Source organism: Lynx rufus, unplaced genomic scaffold (assembly GCF_022079265.1).
Source record: "Lynx rufus isolate CCGP_SWC_20201006 ecotype Redwood Valley unplaced genomic scaffold, mLynRuf1.p SCAF_7, whole genome shotgun sequence".
Lineage (NCBI taxonomy): Eukaryota > Metazoa > Chordata > Mammalia > Carnivora > Felidae > Lynx > Lynx rufus.
In genome coordinates this window covers 55,811,817-55,831,876 of record NW_025814889.1, presented here as the reverse complement: position 1 = coordinate 55,831,876, position 20,060 = coordinate 55,811,817, and the positions used below count along the sequence as shown (strand labels likewise).

Here is a 20,060-nt window from a genome sequence, read left to right as displayed (position 1 = left end):
AATTTGTATTTTTGAAAATTTCTAAAATAACATTTTAAAGTTACAAATTTCTAAAATAAAAAAAAAGATACACTAAAATTTCAAAAGTAATCATTTATAAAGAGGAAAAGGTTGACAGTCCATGGAGTTCAGGCTGATATTGTGTTAAAACTGAACATTCTGATGATTCAGACCAAAGTACCTCTCAATGGGTCAAAATAACTCTCATTCTTTGGTAAGTGGAAGCATACATTTAAAAAATTTTTTTTAATGTTTATTTATTTTTGACAGAGAGAGAGAGAGACAGAGCACAAGCTGGGGAGGGGCAGAGAGAGAGGGAGACAAAGAATCCGAAACAGGCTCCAGACTCTGAGCGGTCATCACAGAGTCCGACGTGGGGCTCGAACTCACAAACTACAAGATCATGACCCAAGCTGAAGGTGGACGTTTAACCAACTGAACCACCCAGGCGCCCCAAATTTACTTTAATTTTAATTTTATTATTTATTTGAGAGAGAGAGAGAGGGAGAGAGAGAGAATCCTAAGCGGCCCTGCAGTGTCAGAGCAGAGCCCAATGTGGAGCTCAAACTCTGGAACCACGAGATCATGACCTGAGCTGAAATCAAGAGTCAGATGCTCAACTGACTGAGCCACCCACGCACCCCTGGAAGCATACATTTTTATGTAATTAGAAAAAAAATCTTCCTGACACTAAATTCAAGGAAGAAGTTATGTAGATGAACAAGATCATAGGAACATAATAGACGTTATCTTCAACTTCAGTTTTACAGAAAATCAAATGTTATTCTTGATGTAGCTCTTTCTTATATTGACCCTCGAAAAAAAGCATAACTTTGTAATGTAACTTGGTGAAGGTATTTCTGCAGAATGGTTAATTAAGTGAGAGATGTCTCAATTTTCACATGGATTACAGTTCCAAAAGTGTTTTTAAGTCCAAAATGACCAGTTTTTAACCCTTTGTTCCCCAGTACATTTCTACCAAATAGTGTTGGTCTGTCCCTCTGCTTTTTGTTTTATAGCCAATTCAGTATGTTTTCTCCAAATGTATTGGAGAAATTTGTATTCATTGAAGGATTTTGAGGCCCCAAGCACTTTCCTTCATGATCTCCTCAGACATTGTGAAGGATTCCTTAGTAGGTCATCCCTAAACACTTGCCCTGGTACCCTCTAATGGGTAGGTTCAGAGTGGTCTTGAACGAAGGCAAGCATCCCTGGCTTGCGGCACATTTTCATCAGCAGCAGTTGAACATCTCCTTCAGAATGCCTTACTATTACCCTAAACTATCATGGGGTTAGTAGACATTTGACATCTGTGCTTCTTCTTTGGCATTGAGTCACACATTTCTGACTTTGCCAGTTGGATGCACTCTTGTTAACCCCTAAGCCCTGAATATATCATAGTAGGTTTATTTGGTCTCTACTTTTCAGCCCCTGCTTATCCTTTATCCACAAACTAAAAAAAAATTCCATTTCATCTATTATTTTCTTTCTCTTTTGCCAATTGTTGTTTCTTTCTTTATTCGCTCTTTGTCAAATGACTCATCTCATCTATACTTGTAATATCCTTTATTCTCTCATTGCTTTCAGTTTTAAAAAATCATCTCTACTTTTGTTTCCATTTCCAAGCCTACGCTTCTCCTGAATTGTTGCTGTCACCTCTCTCAATACCTCTGTACTTTTCTGTCCTGATGGGGGTCAATGATATTCACAAAACAATAGAAAACTAAATACAAATGTAGTGAACATAGCAACAAGGTGAGGAGTAATGGATGGATGCGATGAAAATGCCTGCCTGATTGTTTTCACAATATGCTGGTGGTGAGGAGACAACGTTTGATCTGGAAAATCTCTTTGTCCTCATTTATGAAAGGTTATAGGATATTTGAAAATAGTTACTTTATGTAATGCGAATAGCTGACTTTCTCGTCACTTGATGTAGAGAAAGAATATAAAGAATCTAGCTCCTTGTAGAAAATCAGTTAACAAACATATCTCTCAAATACTCATCTCTCAAATACTCATCTCTCCCAAATACTCATTCTTTTTACAACATAGTTGATGGGAACTAGATGACAGTCAAAGGTTGTTGACAACCTGAAATGCTTATATTCTGTGCTGAGCAAAGTAAGACCCATATGTTTTAGAGAAGGAGGTGGCACCGTTAATATTCTGTTAAGAAAATTGAGAATCCCTGGCTTGTGTTGTTACACAAACTTCCATCCTGTGGAAATGGGTCATAGCACAAAGCCAAAATTTTTCTCAGAAAATAAATTTGAATCTGTTCAAATACTGGCACAGTTATTCAGAGAAATAACAGAAGTGTGTGCCATAAGTCATAAAAAGAGACAATTACAGTCTAGAAAAATGTCAGGACAAATGCTCCAGTCCTGCATCTAGTAGGCAAGCAGAGCTGGGGTGAATTCAGGGAGCTTGACTCCTGAACTTCACCCTCTAGAGTTTACTGTTCCCCTGGTTATCTTAACATTTGTTGATTTCGTTCCCAAGTTTAGAAAACTCTGTATAATTTGGTAAACTTATAAGCAGTTTCTCTTGCCTGTGTCTCCTTTTCATTTGCTTTGCCTTCCAATAACGTCTGCTCATCTTTCACAGAAATAATGACTTAGGTGTCATTAGAACAAGAAAAGATGTTTCTGAATAGAGTTCTTATATTTAATACATAATGTCTGGCTTCCTAGTGCAGTTGAGCACCATTGACCATGATTACATAAAGAAATCCCTGCTGCATTCCACCCTGCTGTGTAAACCTGTACATTAGAGATACAGACCAATTATAAATCAGTTTAATCTGTAATCTGGGGCATTTGCTCCTTGCGCAAGTTTAAAACTCAGTGAGTATAGAAGTTTACGTGTGGACTGGCATCTCTGATCTGAACCTCATTTTCAGAACCCTGTGTTCTTCTGGACAACTGCCCAGCTACCATCCTGAGTGGACACACACCTGTCCCTTCCTATGCTCCTTCCCAGCCCCCCAAAAGTGAATTATTATATTTCTCCTTTTAGACTTCAGGCCACTGAAAACATACCATCCGAATTTGGTGCATATTCACTTAGCTATTTTGCTGTGATCCTGTTAATAGAGTAAGAGAGAAATAATTTTATTCATAAAGATTAAACATATATAACAAGAAAATATCTTTGTCTTTCAAATCTCTACATTTTTCAAAAGAGGAAAAATATCTGAAAAGGGTATGTATAATGGTTTGTGTAGTGTATAATGTATAATGATTAGAGAGGAGTGAAAACTGAAGAGCCCACGGGTGAAATTGCTCTGGGTAAGAGAGAGATGTGATGGAGAGAGGGTGGCTGGGGTATGGTGAGAGGGAGGGATAGGATTGTGTTTGGGGAGAGACAGGCATCCACTGGAAAATATATGAAGTTTCTGTGGTGTGGTGACCCTGCCCCCTCCATGACAACTTCAGGAAAATCCAAACGTCTTTGTATGGTTTTGGAATTGGATTTATTCTCAAGGATCTGTTCTCGGTGCCACAAGAAGGTTGGTGGTGAGGGTAAAAACCACAGAGACACAACCTTACATGATCCTCTCCCCCTGACATGTCAGCCCCATGCTCTCTTCCAGCTTCACTGGTTTCCTCCATGTTGTTTGAATATACCAGATACTCCTGCCTGAAGACCTTTGTACTTGCTGTTGGCTCTACCTGAATGCTCTTTCCCCACATATCCACATGGCTTACATCCTCACCTCCTTCTGGTCTTTACTCAGTTGTCACCTAGTGAGGACTTACTCGGCCTCCTGTTGATAAGACATATTTTATCTTGTTTGTCTGACTTCTTCATTAGAATTTGAGAGGGCAAGGTATTCCCTGTCCCCACTCCCCAATCTGTCCTTAGTGCCTAGAATAACACTGGACACATAGAAAGTACTCAGTAAATATTTGTTGAGTGAATCAAATAATGCCTGCTATCCAAAGGAGCCCAGTTACTTCAGTAAGCAGCAAACAGATGATTCTCAAAATATATTAGAATCTTTCTAGCTATATAGACAAGTAAACATAAGTAGGAAGACTGACGAAAAGCATTTATTGAAATCTTCCTGGAAAAAATTGATGTTTTTTTAATTCAGATAATGATGTGTACATGTTAAGTACATTACAAAACAAACATATTAGGGAAAACCAGATCATCTTTGAAATATTTGTTTTAAAAGTTCTTCCTTTAAGTGTGCTCTTCCTGTTTTAGAGAAATGCAAATTACACATGGCAGTAATCTGACTTTCTTTGGAACACTTTTCTTTTATTACGCAGTCATTTCAAATGTGAAGAATAAAATGCTGCTAAATAAAAGATTATTTGCTGTCTTAAGTGGTACACAAGAGCTGTTTTTCTCTGTTTTTGTCACCCTGGCAAATTATCTACAAGATTGGTCTTTGAAGAGACTTTTTATTATATCGGTAGAAAACATTATTTTAAGCAATAACCTAATGAAAGTATTTCTCCTCCACACCATTCAAGACAATTTGTACAGAAAAATAAGATGAATACAAATCTCTACCATATATTGAGTGTGTTTTTTGAATCTCTTAGGTCAATGATAACAGCTGTTGCAGGGACCATGATGTGAACATGCCTTTGTCCCAGAGAGGGGGCTGTCCACACTTGCTTCCCCCTCCTGATGTGGGCAAGGCTCTGCTGCTTGTCCACTTCAGAGCAACTGACTGCTACAGGTTCTTGTTCTGTGTCCTGGACCCTTCCGTCACAGTGACTCCTGACTTTTAAATTTGGTTCAAAACAGATAATTTAAGACAAAGATTCCTTTAATTTGGGGGGTGGGGGAAAGTTTTATGATGGCTCAAACCGTCCTTTCCATAATCGTTGTGAAATCTGCCATTTACTTACTTAGAATACCAGATTTCTGTAGGTCACCATATTTTTCACTTAAAGAAAAGCTCTCTTTTTATTTGATGCTGTTTAGCTTCTAGCCTTTAAAAATTTTTTTTAATGTTTATCTATTTTTGAGAGAGAGAGAGAGAGAGAGGGAGAGAGAGAGCACAAGTGGGGGAGAGGCAGAGAGAGAGGGAGAGACAGAATCTGAAGCAGGCTCCAGGCTCTGAGCTGTCAGCACAGAGCCTGACACGAGGCTCAGATCCACGAACTGTGAGAGATCATGACCTGAGCCGAAGTTGGACACTTAACCGACTGAGCCACCCAGGCACCCCTAGCTTCTAGTCTTAATAGAGTGAACGTATAACTTATCATCCAAATATGGACATGCTTAGGAATGGAAGGGAGGTAACCATAAATAATTATATCTGGAAAACAATCAACCTAGGATCGTGTGAGGCAAGCTGAGTATTATGGTTCCTAACTATGAAGGATAATAAAATGAATACTTATTGAAACCATGAAATGTGCTAAGTGCTATATACATTTAAGTATATGAAATATATATATGCATACACAAAAATGTATATAATCTCAATTTTTGTTTTTGAGAGAGAGAGAGGAGAGAGTGTGAGCAGGGGAGGAACAGAAGGAGAGGGAGCAAGAACATTTTAAGCTGGCTCCACACCCAGTGCAGAGCCCAATGTGGGGCTCAATCTCACGACCTTGAGATCATGAGCTTGATATACCAAAATGAAGAGTCGGTTGCTTAATCAACTGAGCCACCCAGCTGCCCCTATAATCTCAATTTCAAAACCATCCTCTGATGTGGAACTTGAGCACATATTCAACCAAGAATCTGAGGCTCTGTGACACTAACGCAAAGAGTTAACATATAATAGTCTAAAAGGAATTTTAGGAACCCGACTCAGGACAGTTTACAATAAGGACTATTGATTTAGCTGTCTGGAGAAAATGCATTGGATACATTTTTGGCCAAAAGCCAGATGTTAAAATCAATAATTGGCTGAAATCAGCACTAGAACAGAAGGCACTTTCTGAAGACAAGATTAAATCGGAAACCTTATCAAATATTTTAAAAGTCAAATTTTGAAAGTTCGACACTATCATGAAGGAAAACAGAATTTATCAGCACCATCAACTGGTGTGCTGCTCTTGTGGTTCCTGTGTGGCAGGTCAGCAATCCTGACGGGACACTTAATTTAATCAGACTAACATTTAGTGCACAGTGTAAGGAACTTGGGATTCACCACTCAGCACATCTCAGAAATATTGGACCTGTTATTATTGAGAAATGTTTACCAGTCTATACCAATTATTTTGACAAGCTTTTGTTTTTTTGGTCTCCATAGACTAAAACCATAAGGAATTGATTTCAATTTGAATTTTGGCTAGTGAGAACAAAACGTGCATTGAGATTCTCTAGTTTCTCTAACATTTTCTTCTTCTCTCCCTACTTTTTTTTATTCATTCAATCAACATTTATTAAGCATCTTTTCAGTGTATTAGCCATCATTTCGGGAGATGGGGATACAACATCATGAAGATGATAGTCTCCCCCCACCTCCCCCATGGAGTTTACATTCTGGGACTTGGGGAGACAGACAATCAAAACTTTAAACATATAACATATAAATAGTGTTATGTATTTATATGTAATAGAAGAAAACGGTAAGAGGGATATGAAGAATTCTCTGTCATGACTGGGTCATGATGATTTCTCATGATGTTAGTTTGGACTTTTTCTTTCTCATGGAATTTTATAGGGGCAGATTTGACATTAATACCTCATAATAAGATACAAAGAGTTCCCAACTAGGATTTTTTTCTTGAATAACTCATTTTTGAAGTGGAATTAACTGAAAATTACATGTAGCTCTTAAAGATTAGTTTAATATTTTGAATGTTAGCACATCAACTATTCTACAAAGATTTGAATTATCATGTAATCTCAACTTTTACTCTGCATTACATTATTATTTAAAATTTCATCAAGATTTGTTGGCTGAAAAATGGTGTAGTATTTTTCCTGAAGTTATCTTCCAAACATACTTTCTCTTAACATATCCTTTCACTGACAGTTTGCTCTCCTATGTAGTCAATAATCCTTCATAATTTCAAGGTGCATAAATTAATAACTTTCACAATTAATTTATTATCACAGCATTTTATTCTTACAGTAATAAAGATACATTTAAATTTCACCTGACTGATAGAATTTCAACTTTTAAAGCAAATAAAGAGGGGTGCCTGGGCGGCTCATTTGGTTAAGCATCTGACTTCGGTTCGGTAATGATCTCATGGTTTGTGAGTTTGAGCTCTGCATCAGGCTCTGTGCTGACAACTCAGAGCCTGGAGCCTGCTTCGGATTCTGTGTCTCCCTCTCTCTCTCTGACCCTCCCCCCTACATGCTCTGTCTCTCTCTGTCTGTCAAAAAATAAATAAATGTTAAAAAAAATTTTAAAACAAATAAAGAGATTTTCACTCTGGTTACTACTAAATTGCTCATCAGAATTTTATTTACTACATTTTTTTTATTTTTATTTTTTTTAGAGAGAGGGGGAGAGAGCATGACCGGGGGAAGAGCAGAGGGAGAAGGGAAGAGAGAATCTTAGGTAGGCTCCATGCCCATCTTGGAGCCTGAAGTGGAGCTTGATCTCACGATTGTGACATCATAACATGGGCTGAAATCAAGAGTTGGACACTTAAGTCACTGAGCCACCCAGGGGCCCCTTGTTTTTATTTTTTTATTTCAGTGTAATTGACATGCAATGTTACATTAGTTTTGTGTGTACATCGTGGCGATTCAGCAACTCTGTATGTTATGGTATGATCACCACAAGTGTAGCTACCGTCTCTTGTCAATTGTATGCTATTATACCATTGACTATATTCCCTCAGCTGTACCTTTTGCTTATCAGAATTTTAAACTGCATATTTATTTATAAACAATAAACTCTAATGACACTTCTGTGTGTGTTGCTCACATCAATACCCTGTTTAGGTACGATGGTGATGCCACACACACACATTCAGGGATGCCGAAATGGCATTGAATTGGATGCTTGACTACTTGACTATTCAGCCTTTGAATAGCTAGCTGAATATAAAGCTGAAGTGTAGCAGCAGATTTTAGCCAAACAGTGAAACAGTAGTAGAACTCTCATCCCTACTTTCTCAAATGCAGTCACTCTTTGGAAGGGGCCTAGTAGGGACAGTCATTGGAGTGACAGCTTCCCAGCCTTCTTATCTCTGGTGACTAAAGTGTTAAATGTGGCATCTGAGAGAGTCTCAGCAAGGTTCATTTTGGTACTGGGCATTATTAACTGAGTGGGTGGGTTTTCACCCTTATTCTTCTGTTGAGTTTCCCCAGAACCGCAGTCTTCCTGCTCAATAGACACAATAAGTGAATGTGGTCTTCTTGGTGTAGTTGATATGCATGGCTTTCATGAGGAGGCATGAGAACCTGAGTGAGTTTTTAGCAGGTGGTTCCCAGGCTTCATATTTACCTTCATGATGCAACTTGGAATAATTTGCTATGAACTCAGCTGAAGCTTGAGCTAGAATAATAAAAAGCATTTAAATTTTGGCTGCACTACTCAACTTACACTCAACCAAAACTTAATAATCTGCAAATTTAAACTTGAACATAAAAATGGATTTACTTTTGCTTTTTTGTCCCTGTGACTTTATTGTCTGTGGCAAAACAGAAGCAAATACTAAGGAGCATCCATGCAAAACATGAGAAAGGGGATGGGAACCAAATTTGCTAAAAATTCTAAAAGCTGGTGTATGTCTTCTTTCCAGGATCACCTGCAGGTTGGATGGAGGTAAAATTCAATATTCAACTGTCAACTATTTCTTAGAGGTAGTGGAGTTAATGTTTGTGTTGTATACTCTGATGAAGGAATGCATCTTGCTGTCTCATATCTCTATAGCCGCTCCCCTGCTCAGACGAGTTGCTTCCTTCTTCTTCCTGCCAGCTCCTCCAGTGCTGGAAATCTCAGAGCAGGAAATTCATTCTGGAACTCTGAGTGTGACTTCATGCTCTTCTCTTTTTTTATTAAATTTTTTTATGTTTATTTATTTGTTTATTTAGAGAGAGACAGAAAGAGAGAGAGAGAGAGAGAGAGAGAGAGAGGAGGGGCAGAGAGAGAAAAGGAGAGAGAATCCCAAGCAGGCTCCATGCTGTTAGCACAGAGCCTGACACGAGGATTGAACTCACAAACTGCGAGATCATGACCTGCAGTGGAATCAAGAGTCAGATGCTTAACTGACTGAGCCACCCAGGTGCCCCCAGGTCCTCCTCCTTCTGAACAGCCTCAGCCATCTGTGCACATCTGTAGTGGTGCCAGTTACACCCACCTGCCTTCATAAGTAGTGACTTGCTTGTTGGTTGCCACCTCTTGTGCATGTTCTCTGAAGACGGGTCTGATTTTTAATTCAATTTTATATCCCGAGCACTCAGCACAGTGTTACGTGAGAACTCGGTAAAAGTCATTACTACTGTGGCTACTATTACTATTGCTGGTTGTACTTACTGTTTCTACCACTGTTGTTGCTGCAGCTGCTGTTATAACCAGTGTTAGCTGGTGAGCTAGTGGCACCCTCTCAGGCCTGGAGAGTGCATGCACTTTCACATTTTGATCGCTTTTTGTCCACCCTCCAGAGACAGGCATGGCAAGGGAGGAAGATAGGGAGGCTTTCTGCATGAAGGGAAAAGTCTGAAAGTTCCTGATAGGAAAACCACTCCCATATTGCAAATGGCAATATGAATATTACAAATTTACTATAGCTCTTGGATTTTTAAAAATATTTGTGCACTTATGGGGCGCCTGGGTGGCTCAGTCGGTTGGGCGGCCAACTTTGGCTCAGGTCATGATCTCGCGGTCCGTGTGTTCGAGCCCCGCGTCGGGCTCTGTGCTGACAGCTCAGAGCCTGGAGCCTGTTTCGGATTCTGTGTCTCCCTCTCTCTGACCCTCCCCCATTCATGCTCTGTCTCTATCTCAAAAATAAATAAAAGTTAAAAAAAATATTTGTGCACTTCATTTGTGCACTTTCATTTTCTGTTGAGTCTTTGGTTCTCCCATGGAAGGTATGATTGCTCTGACCATGGTGATGCTGTAGGAGGAGATGTAAATTTGAGCCCATCTAACACACATTTTATCAACAATGAAGCAAACATTTATTCACCTGATGAACTTGAACAAGTCTTTTGGCCTGAGCTTCAGTTTCATTAGAAATTTAAGATAATGTAATCAACTCTGTCTTGGTGTTTTGGGGGATGAAAAGAGGAAACCAATGTGAAAGGGAAACATAAACTGCCAGGTTCTAGACATAATGACGTGTTATTATATGGCTGTGGCTGATCTTTCCTCTGAATTTCCAGTAGCACTTTGTACTGAATGGCAAGTTTAGTTGGTTTGGAGGGGAGAGCTATGGTCTGGTTGGACGTACCAGATATGAGGTTAAAACAAAACAAAACAAAACAAAAAACAAAACAAAACAAAACAAAACTGGGAGCAAACCATCCCTACCATTCCACTAGTTATGTGGCCCAGGATAGATACCTGAAAAAAGGATCTTAAGGCTATTTAGCTCAAGGTCATTCACTGTGAGGATGAAGTGGAAAAATACCTCTAAAGACACTGGGTACATTGAAGGTGGTTGGCTGGTGTTTACAAAGTATTCCTTCAGGGCAGCGAAAAGTAAAGGTGAATCAAAAAGGTTCTGAGCAGACAGCACACAGAGGGAAAAGCCTAACTCGGACTACTGGTGTGACCTGAGCAAGTCCTGTTCTGGCCATAATCCCATTTCCTCAGATATGAATTGGGTGTAATAATAATAGTTTCCTTAATTATCTCTTAGGGTTATTGTAAAAACTAAAAGTGGCAATATAACACTAGACTCAAAGGTTTAGTTTATTCACCCTACAAAGTTTAGAGTTATGCCTATGATAATTCTCCTTATTTCCAAAAATAATCTTAACCCGTCTAGTTTATGTTGACTGAATATAATGCTTAGGATGCTCTTTTGACAAAATGCTGGCAAGTCACCACGCACTTGACTGCCTCCATTCAGGCCACCTTTTGGGTGGTGAAACATTGATAAAAATTAATGATGATGGAGGAGGAAAGGAAAGAGGCACAGCTGGTGAGACAAATTCTAGCAACTTTGCTAAGATGAAGGCTTTGTTCCTGAGCCCCTCTCCATTGTCTTTTCTATGGAAACCTTGGTGAGGAGGAAGCCAACCAGAGTGCTGGAGAAAGCACCATGTGGTAGGGAGAGCATCATGGCCCTGGCTGAGGAGGCCGGCCACAGACACCGACTCTGTGTATTCATTTCTACAATGAAGTTGGGACTGTGTAATAACAACATGTATTGAAATTGTACTGTGTGTGCCACAGGGACATTCTCAGTGAATTCTCAGAAACAATCTCTGAGGCCAGTTGCGAATCCCAGGATGTTCTCCAGTTACGGACTAAGTACGTGGCAGAGCTGGGATTTGAACCCAAGTACTCCACATTACCTTCCCCTTTCAGCTGTAAGCTTCTATACGGTGGTGACCAAAGATGTTTGAGCAAGCAGGTCTGTGTGGGAGCACCACTCAGAAGTGGTTTATGTTAGCAGTTTGTTTTACTGGTCCTTCCAAAGGTAGGGCTGGGGAATAAGCTCTTTTACTCCTGAGAGCTCAGGGAGTAAACGGAGTTGGTTTCTGTCAGGTTTTTAAGCAGAGGGAAGTAAATGGCTTGTAGAGTGGTAACAGGGCTTCCATCTGAGGGGCCAGCAGAGGAGCAGCCTGCGAACCAGCCCAGAAAAGTGAGGTGACGCAGGAGACCCTGGTGTTGCAGATGCTAAGGGAGTAGGGATCCCTTCCCAAAGGCCACAGTGCTCCACTGTGTCCAGTACTGCTAAGCTGTCAGACCAGACAAGAGCTGAAACGACCAACAAGATTTTCTGGTTAGAACACAGGTGGCTTTGCCAGCATTTGAAACACATCTTTCATCTCATTCTGTTTCTATTTAGAAGGGTTTTTCCTGCAGGGGTTGTTCTTTTATTTTGCCTCCAGTTTTGGGGAGTGTACCCTCTTTGGGGCCACTGTGTGCATCCCCTACTTCATATAGCACACGTAGAGTCCCTTGTTGCTGAACTCAATCCCCCGAATGTCAAGTCACCATAAAGATGCATTTCTGCTCCAGATCCATAGCCCAACAGTCTCCAAAAGACCATCCAGATCTTTTCTGGACCTGGATGTTTAAGTCAGTCAACAAATCTGCAATTACAATGATCATTTTTGCCTTCAGACATATTTTAGCTGCATCTGAAAGCTAATGGATTTTCTTTCTTAAACTTTTTTTTTTTTTTTTTGTATTTTGAAATATTCCAGTCATGCATTTTGATGGCTGAGAGAGTGAAGTAATAGTAATCTAATCACCCTGGAGACACAGATGCTTTTGTGAGCTGGCACCGAGGTAAGGCTGCACATCTCTGTGGGAATGACAAGTGAATGAGTCTGCCGCTCACTGAACCTGCTGTTCTTTTCTCTCTCTGTTTTCTCTCCTAGGAAACAGATGGAAGACTGCTGTGACCCCGCCCATCTCTTTGCTATGACTAAAATGAATTCCCCCATGGGGAAGAGCATGTGGTATGATGGGGAGTTTTTATACTCATTCACCATTGACAATTCAACTTATTCTCTCTTCCCCCAGGTTAGTATAGAGTTTGTTGCCTTTTAATATAGTTTCCTGTGTGTCTTGATATCATAGGGAAAAGATCGTTGAGTTTGCCTCACTTATCGGATCTCCTTCTTTTCAGCCCCTTTCTTCTCTTCTTCATTATAAATGTTTTTCTTTATAGCTGTCACATTTTTGGTGAAGAAATCACAAAACATTTTCATGGAAGGGCAGAAGTAGGCTATTACAGAGTAATAGTTTTCCTAGCCCTTCTGATTTGGGTCATATGAGACTGAAGAAAGCAAGCAGAGAAGGAAGCAAAGTCAGGAATTGTGGAATTCTAGTGTTTTGAGGTTGGCTGTGGAATGATCTTGAAGATTTGCAATATTGGAATGTTTTCTTAGGACTGGCATTATTCTCAGGGACTGGGGACCATATGCTCCCCAGCAGAAGGAGTCTGCTTCTTAGAGCTCTTGGATCTTAACCCTGTGGTCAGACACTGCTCTGAAGTGGAGGTGGTGGAAATGGAGAGAAGGAATTCAACCACGTTTGAAGTGGTCTAAATGAAGCCTTGTTTATGTAAGGTTTTTCTTCTTTGTTTCCTGAGCATTCCAATCAAATGCTTTACTAAAATGTATCAGTGAAAGGGAAAAATAGAGCAATCTTTATTTCTAGGGAGCCCTAGTTGGAGGAGGGTGGTGGTGGTTCTTAGGTGAAACCACCATTAGGGAGAAATTGAGAAATGAAGCTTGGCCCCCCCACCCAAGTCTTCAATCTATTCTTGGTTTGGCCAGATGATTATGCAGAAAGGGAATTCACCATGAGAATTGGGAAACAGGGCTGAAACTTTCATGTATCTGTATTAATAGCAAAGAGTCTTCAAAGGAGGGATCCCATAAAGCTGAGGCACAGGCTCTACCAGACCCAAAGACACACTCTCTATGAAATAGCCCATATCTGCTAGCTCATCTGTAGGTGTTTTAGTCTAACTTAATGGTTTTAGTGTCTAATGATAAGTTTTTTTTAAATGTTTTTTTAAAGTAGGAAATAGAAAGTTGAATATATTGCCATCATCCATGTGCTTTCTTTCTCTTCTTTATTTGCCCTTGGGAGTCTTCTTAGTGTCAAAGGAAATGACTAAGAGTCGTAAAATGTGATATTGAATTTCTTCTCCATTTCTAACTACCTAAAGGCCTTGCTAAGTCACCCAACTCTTCTGAGACTCAGCTTTCTCATCTGTACAGTGGGAAGAGCAGTACCTATCCTAACACCTCAGAGTTGGGGTCAGGATCAGTTTAGATAATGCATGTCCATGTACTTGGAAACCACAAAGCACATGTAAACATTAGGTGTTAATGTTGTCCTGGTTCATATCATTGCATCTTCAGACTGCGAAATGAAGGATATAATTGCATTAGTCAGGGTTTAAGGCAGGGAATGGAAATCTTCCTAGGTATTTTTAGCAGAAAGATATTTCTTATTGGAAATTAGGTGCTTAAAAAAGCATCAGAAGAATGGAGAAGTGGGAGTCAAGAGGTGGGTCCTGCAATTACTTAGTTCAAGAATTTACCACCATAACTGTGGTTTAGAGATTAGAAGGTCCCAGCTGCCGCTGCCATTGCCATTAACATGGTCACAACCGTCTGTGACAGAAACAGTAAGATGGGTTCTGATTCATCTTCTCTTTCCAAATATCCCTCAAGTGCATCTAGTGGGTAAGATTAGTTTGCATCTGGAACATTAGTTGCAACAAAGTCCAGGAGAGGCAGTTTTTAAAACAATCAAGCTTCAGCCAGAAGCTAGAAGAAAGATGGAAGAGGGGTGAAGAAGCCAATCCACAGTATCCTTTATGTACAAAACCTGATATCAGCTTGCCATGAATTGAAAAAGATAAGGAAGCAATCTTCTTTAACAGCTCATCAAATAGAAAAATTTTAAAAGAAATCCAAAATAGTCTTTTTATACATGAGGGCTTTCAGTCATCCCAACTGACTTCTAACTTTGTGCTAGCAAATAGATTAGAAGAAAGGAGATGATTAAAGAAATACAAACTAGCCTCCCATCTTATCTGTCAATTGCAGCAGGAAGATAGCAGGAAATATTTGCTTTTTAAAGTGTGTGCGCATGAATTCTGTGCCTCTTTATGCTGGTTGCAAGGCCAAGAAACCATCCCTGAATAATAAGGAAAAATGCTTTTTTTTTTAGGAAGCAGACGTCATTACATCATTGTGTGTTTGCACAGTCATTACAAAGGGCTAAACTAATTCAACGAGAAGATTTTTTTTAAGTTACTGAGATTCTCAAATTACTAATTTATAGAAATCCTGGAAGATCAGTTTGCATCAATAAAAAGGATGATGTATATCCCTGTGCCCTCACTCCATTATTATTTCTTAGTGAAATTGTTCTACTTTGTTATCAGGAAGCTAAGTTACCAGTTAATTGATAAGCTTCATTCATATTCCAGTGGGAAGAAAGTTGCGTGTGCTGGTTAAGCAGAAATGCAGCTGAGTGGGCTCAGCTCGATTTGTCAGTTGAACTAAGCATTGCTTCTTTCCCTGAATTTCAGCAAAATAATGCCAAATCACTCACTCTCTAACTCAGATGTATAATTTTATATCAATATGCTAATTTTTTAAAAAGTTTTTTTATTTTAAGAGAGAGAGAACAAGCAGGGGAGGGGCAGAGAGAGAGAGAGCGAGAGAAAGAGGAAGAGAGAGAGTCCCAAGCAGGCTCTGTACCATCAGCACAGAGCCCAATGCTGGGCTCGAACTCACAAACCATGAGATTATGACCTGAGCCAAAATCAAGAGTCAGACCCTTAACTGACTGAGCCACCTCTGCTCCCCTCTGCTAATTTCAATTATATATTATACTTTTCTCCTAAATGCTCATATGTGTTATCCATCATAATTGTTATTATTCCTTCGCCTACCTTTATCCACTGTTTTTTTGCTGTTGCTGTGGTTGTTGCCAAGATGCACTACAAGATCTTATGTGTGGTATGCAAAGTTAGCGGGTCCTGAATCAAGGCTGGAGGATCCAGGGAGCGTCTTATTGAGATCCAGTGTGCTTTGAGACGCCATATTGAATCTTCTTGATTACAATTAGTTGTTTCTTTTTTAAAAATTTTATTTATTTATTTATTTATTTATTTATTTATTTATTTATTTTATTTTGAAAGAGAGAGAGAGAGAGCAAGCAGGAGAGGGGCAGAGAGAGGGAGGGACAACCCAAGCAGTGTTCGCACTGTCAGTGCAGAGCCCAATGTGGGCTCGATCTCTTGAACTGTGAGATCATGACCTGAGCCAAAATCTAGAGTTGGATTCTTAACCAACTGAGACACCCAGGTGCCCCATACAATTAGTTGTTTCGTATTTGGACCTCCCACAACTTCCTGCAGTTTTATTATCAAATTCATTCAAATCCACCTCATGCTTATCTACATAACTATATATCTATATATTGCAGTTTTCTAAAAGCCCTTATCTGCTGATTTCAATACCATCTTGTGAGCTTTTGAGTAGCAAGAGTAGTTTTTTAGTTTTGGGCCTAGTGTGGTGCTTCCCACTTGATATAGATACTCATTTCCAGCTCCTCGTGTTTGCCTAGGACTCTTTGCCTTTGTCCCACCTGGGGTGATTCACTGCAGTGCCCTTGCTTGAACAATTGGAGACCAAGCAGGACATTTTGATGCAGCTATTTCCAAATGACTCTATAATTATATTTTGGTGAAATGTTTGTTGAATATTATTAGGCTTAAAGGGCTTAATTTTAACCCTTACATAGGTTTTTCTAGAATATTCTGTGTCTTTGTGTGTGTGTGTGTGTGTGTGTGTGTGTGTGTGTGCATGTGTGTGTTTGGAGGGGACAGTGTGATGGTAAGTGTTCCCACTTTGAGAATACCCATATCCCTTGGGTCCCCATTTCCTTCCTGCTTTGCCAAACATTTTCTCTTTTAAGCATGCATGGTCCCATGTGTGTAAATATTGCCTAAATAAATACTATTTTGACCCAAAACATATTTATGCCCAGAAAAAAGCATAAATTTCCTTGGAAATGAGCAAAGGAGCAGCAGGAATGTTAGAAACCACAACTGTGCAGTTATAATCTGAAAAATATTTCCTTTTGATGTAATAAAAACATGGTCAGCTCACCATTCTCTTATATCGTGCTGAATAGTCATGTGATATAAATCACAAACCAGACTGGCCATTTTTTCTTAGAATATCCACCCAAGGCCATTTGTAAAGAATCACAAAGCATCATTAATACACCCCAGACAGACATTCATTTCCAGCTCTTCGGGTTGCCATAAGCTCTCTGACATGTTCCATTCAGCCTGGACCTACATTGCCCTTGGCCCGTGGGAAACTCAGCAGGACATTCTGAAGTAGTTTTGTCCAAATGGCTTTGTATTTGTTAAAATGAAAATACACATTTCCCCCCTCTTCACAGTAATGTGCTTAATAGAATCATCTAAGTTCCTGGATATCCCTGACTCTCACAGTAATTTTTTTTCCTCCTAATGAAATTTGGATTATACTGTATAATCTACAGCATTTGGTAACTTGATTTTTCTACTTATCAATATTATTGTGATAATTTTCCAAACACATACCTTTTTGACTGGAAGGAAACTAAGGAGACTAATGTTTGGTGGGCATAGATCTTTGCCAAGTCTGTGTTGGGTTCCTGTTGTCAGGCTTACATTTGGCTCCTTTATAACAGAAATCTGACACAGAGGCTTAATTGAATAGGTGTTCATTTATCTCCAAAAATAAGGAATTAGCAGATGAGTAGTTGAAGGCCAAGTGATGGCTGTCCGATGCCATTGAGCTCCCAGGCTCCTATCTTGATGCTTGAACATCCTTAGCTGATAGCCAAGGGACCTTCCAGTTCTGGTCCAGGATCCCAGTAGGAAGAAGGAGGAAAGAGAAGAGGAAATATGGACATACCCTGCTGATGTGTCAGTGGTCAGGATTAAATCATGTGGGCATGTCTAGTTGCAAGAGAGGCTGCTGGGAATTCAGTATTTCAGCTCTAGGCAAATGCACTACATGTGCTGACCTATCCTGTCTCATGTTATCTCATGCTATCCTAATAGAAGCTCTGTATGGATGTTATTATTATCTGCATTTCATGGGTGAAACAGACTGAAAAGGGTTAATAAACTTACTGAAGTTTCCAGACCTGGTAGGTGGAAAAACCAGGATCTGGAACCTGGCCTATATGATCTCAAACCTTTCATCATTTATTATCTTGCTTGTTTGTTTTTATTTTCTTAAAAAGACATCGGTTCTAGTGAATTAGTTGTTCATTTTTATCACCCAGCCACCTTGAAACCATTTAATGGTTTTTCACTTCTGTTGTATGAACACTCTTAGAGGAAATGGAGAAATTTCTTTTGCGGGTATTTGAGAGAAGAAAATAGAGTGTAGATATGCAGACTGCGAGGTCCTATACGGTACTCTAGCTTCCCTCTGAAACTAGTTTCCACTCTAGAACTGTAGTTTCCTTTTGACTTTGAGCTCCCTAGTGCTCTACAAAGAAAGGAGAAATAAGACCAGTTTCATTATTTTTATTTCTATGAAGTGGTTTCCTGGACTCAACTCCAACATGTGTATGTGGAGGCTTCCCACATTACCAGGCAATTCTCAGACACCAGCTGGGTGTCTTCCAATTTGGATCAATTCTGACATGATCTGCCCAGACATAACATCACGTTCCACAGACAAAGGTCTCAGTCCCACAAGACCAGCCTGTCCTTCAGACCCCAATTTCCAAGTCCAAATTGTTACCTGTGCTTCTGACTGAATGGCTACAAATCACACTTTCCAACGACCCCCTCCCTGAGTTTGATTAATTTGCCAGAACAGCTCACAGAACTCATAAAATCAGTTTACTCACTAGATTACCTGTTTACTACAAAGGATATTAAAGGGTACGAATCAACTAACTGCCATATGAAGAGATACATAGGGTGATGTCTCCAACAAGGGAGCTTCTGTTCTTGTGACACTTGGGGCCCTGCCTGGTGGCAGGTGGAGGAGTTCTAGTTCATCAACCAGAAGCTCTCTGAACCCCATCCTTTTGGGGTTTAGTAGAGGCTTCATTACATAGACATGATTGATGAAATGATTGACCATTGGTGACTGATCCAACCTCTAGCCTCTCTCCCTTCCCCAGAAATCTGGGCGTGGGTCTGAAAGTTCCAGTCCTCTATTCATGGTTGGTTCTCTGGCAGCCATCCCTCATCCTTAGGTGCTTTCTAAAAGTCACCTCATTCACATAAACACAGTTGTGGTGGAAAGGGGCTTGTTATGAATAACAAGCAATCCATTCATCTTTATGGCTCTGAAAGGATTTCGGGAACTGAGGGCAAGAGACCAAATATTAGGGTAACAGGTGCTGCCAATGCTCTTGCCACTCAGGAGACTCCAAACTTTTTGGGAACTGTGAGTTAGGACCTGTAGATGAAGAAATATGTATGAGAAATATTTTTGGTCATCTGAATGATGAAATATATATATTTCTCATAAATCACAATATTGCATCTGTAATAGAGAAATCCAGGTTCTCAAAGGGAAGCAAGTTATTCCTTGAACAATCCTGCTTTATTACAGGAATCCAGAACTTGATCCCACTACCACTAAATAGTTCAGATCATTTATTCTGTTGCTCCTGGCCGAGTGCCAGCATTACAGACCTGTGTAAGGGAATGGAATTCAAAGATCTGGGTTCTAGACCTGGCTTTTATATGATATTTATGATTCCAGACAAGTCATGTAACTGTTGCCAGCCTCCATTTTATTCAGTTCAAGACTAATAATAATACCTGGTCTTCATACATCAGTGTGATTACGAAAAGGTTAAAATGAGATTATGGCTGTAAAAGTGCTTTGTAATGAGGGCTCTCTACAAACATATGATAATGTTACTGTTACTATCTGCTACAACATTTATGGCATGCAAGCATTTCTTTGGCATTTTGGTAATACTGGAAACCAATGGAAGGAAAAAACACAACTAGAAAAGGAGTCGAGTTAATTTTCCAGTCTGGTGAGTAGTTAGAAGAGATAAATCTGTTGCATTGGGGATTTAGAGATATACAAAGTAGTAATGGAGATTGCTACAGACTCTACCTGTTGTACATCTGCATCATTATATTTGGATACTAATTATGATAAGCAGTGTGAGATAAATGATTACTTTTTAGTGAGTTAAGGTTGGATGTCTAAACAATGGGTTCATATCCAGTGTTCCTCCAATTGCTCTGTAATTGAGGAGATAAGGAGAGTGAAGAGTCACGGGACTTCCGAGTAGCTCTTACCTTTGTAGGGAAGGAAAGCAAATGATTAGAAGTGAGGTCATGGAGTTGCCCCACAGCGTAGCTTGAAGGTAAACTCTAAGTTTCCTTGTTTTTCAAATGTAGAAATAATTACAAATTTAGACCTTTATTCAATGACAATTCACAGGCTGTCTATGGTTGAGAACAAAATGAAAA

At 39.7% G+C, this 20,060-nt stretch overlaps 1 protein-coding gene across 1 annotated transcript in view; it reads left to right on the top strand.

The window, feature by feature from the left end:
* The window catches only part of ST8SIA1 (ST8 alpha-N-acetyl-neuraminide alpha-2,8-sialyltransferase 1), a 143,917-nt gene that overhangs the window by 37,582 nt on the left and 86,275 nt on the right, over positions 1 to 20,060 (top strand). Inside the window, exon 2 of the mRNA XM_047067144.1 lies at positions 12,445 to 12,589. Within this exon, the coding sequence (XP_046923100.1) occupies positions 12,445 to 12,589 (145 nt within the window). The remainder of the gene's footprint in view (positions 1 to 12,444; positions 12,590 to 20,060) is intronic.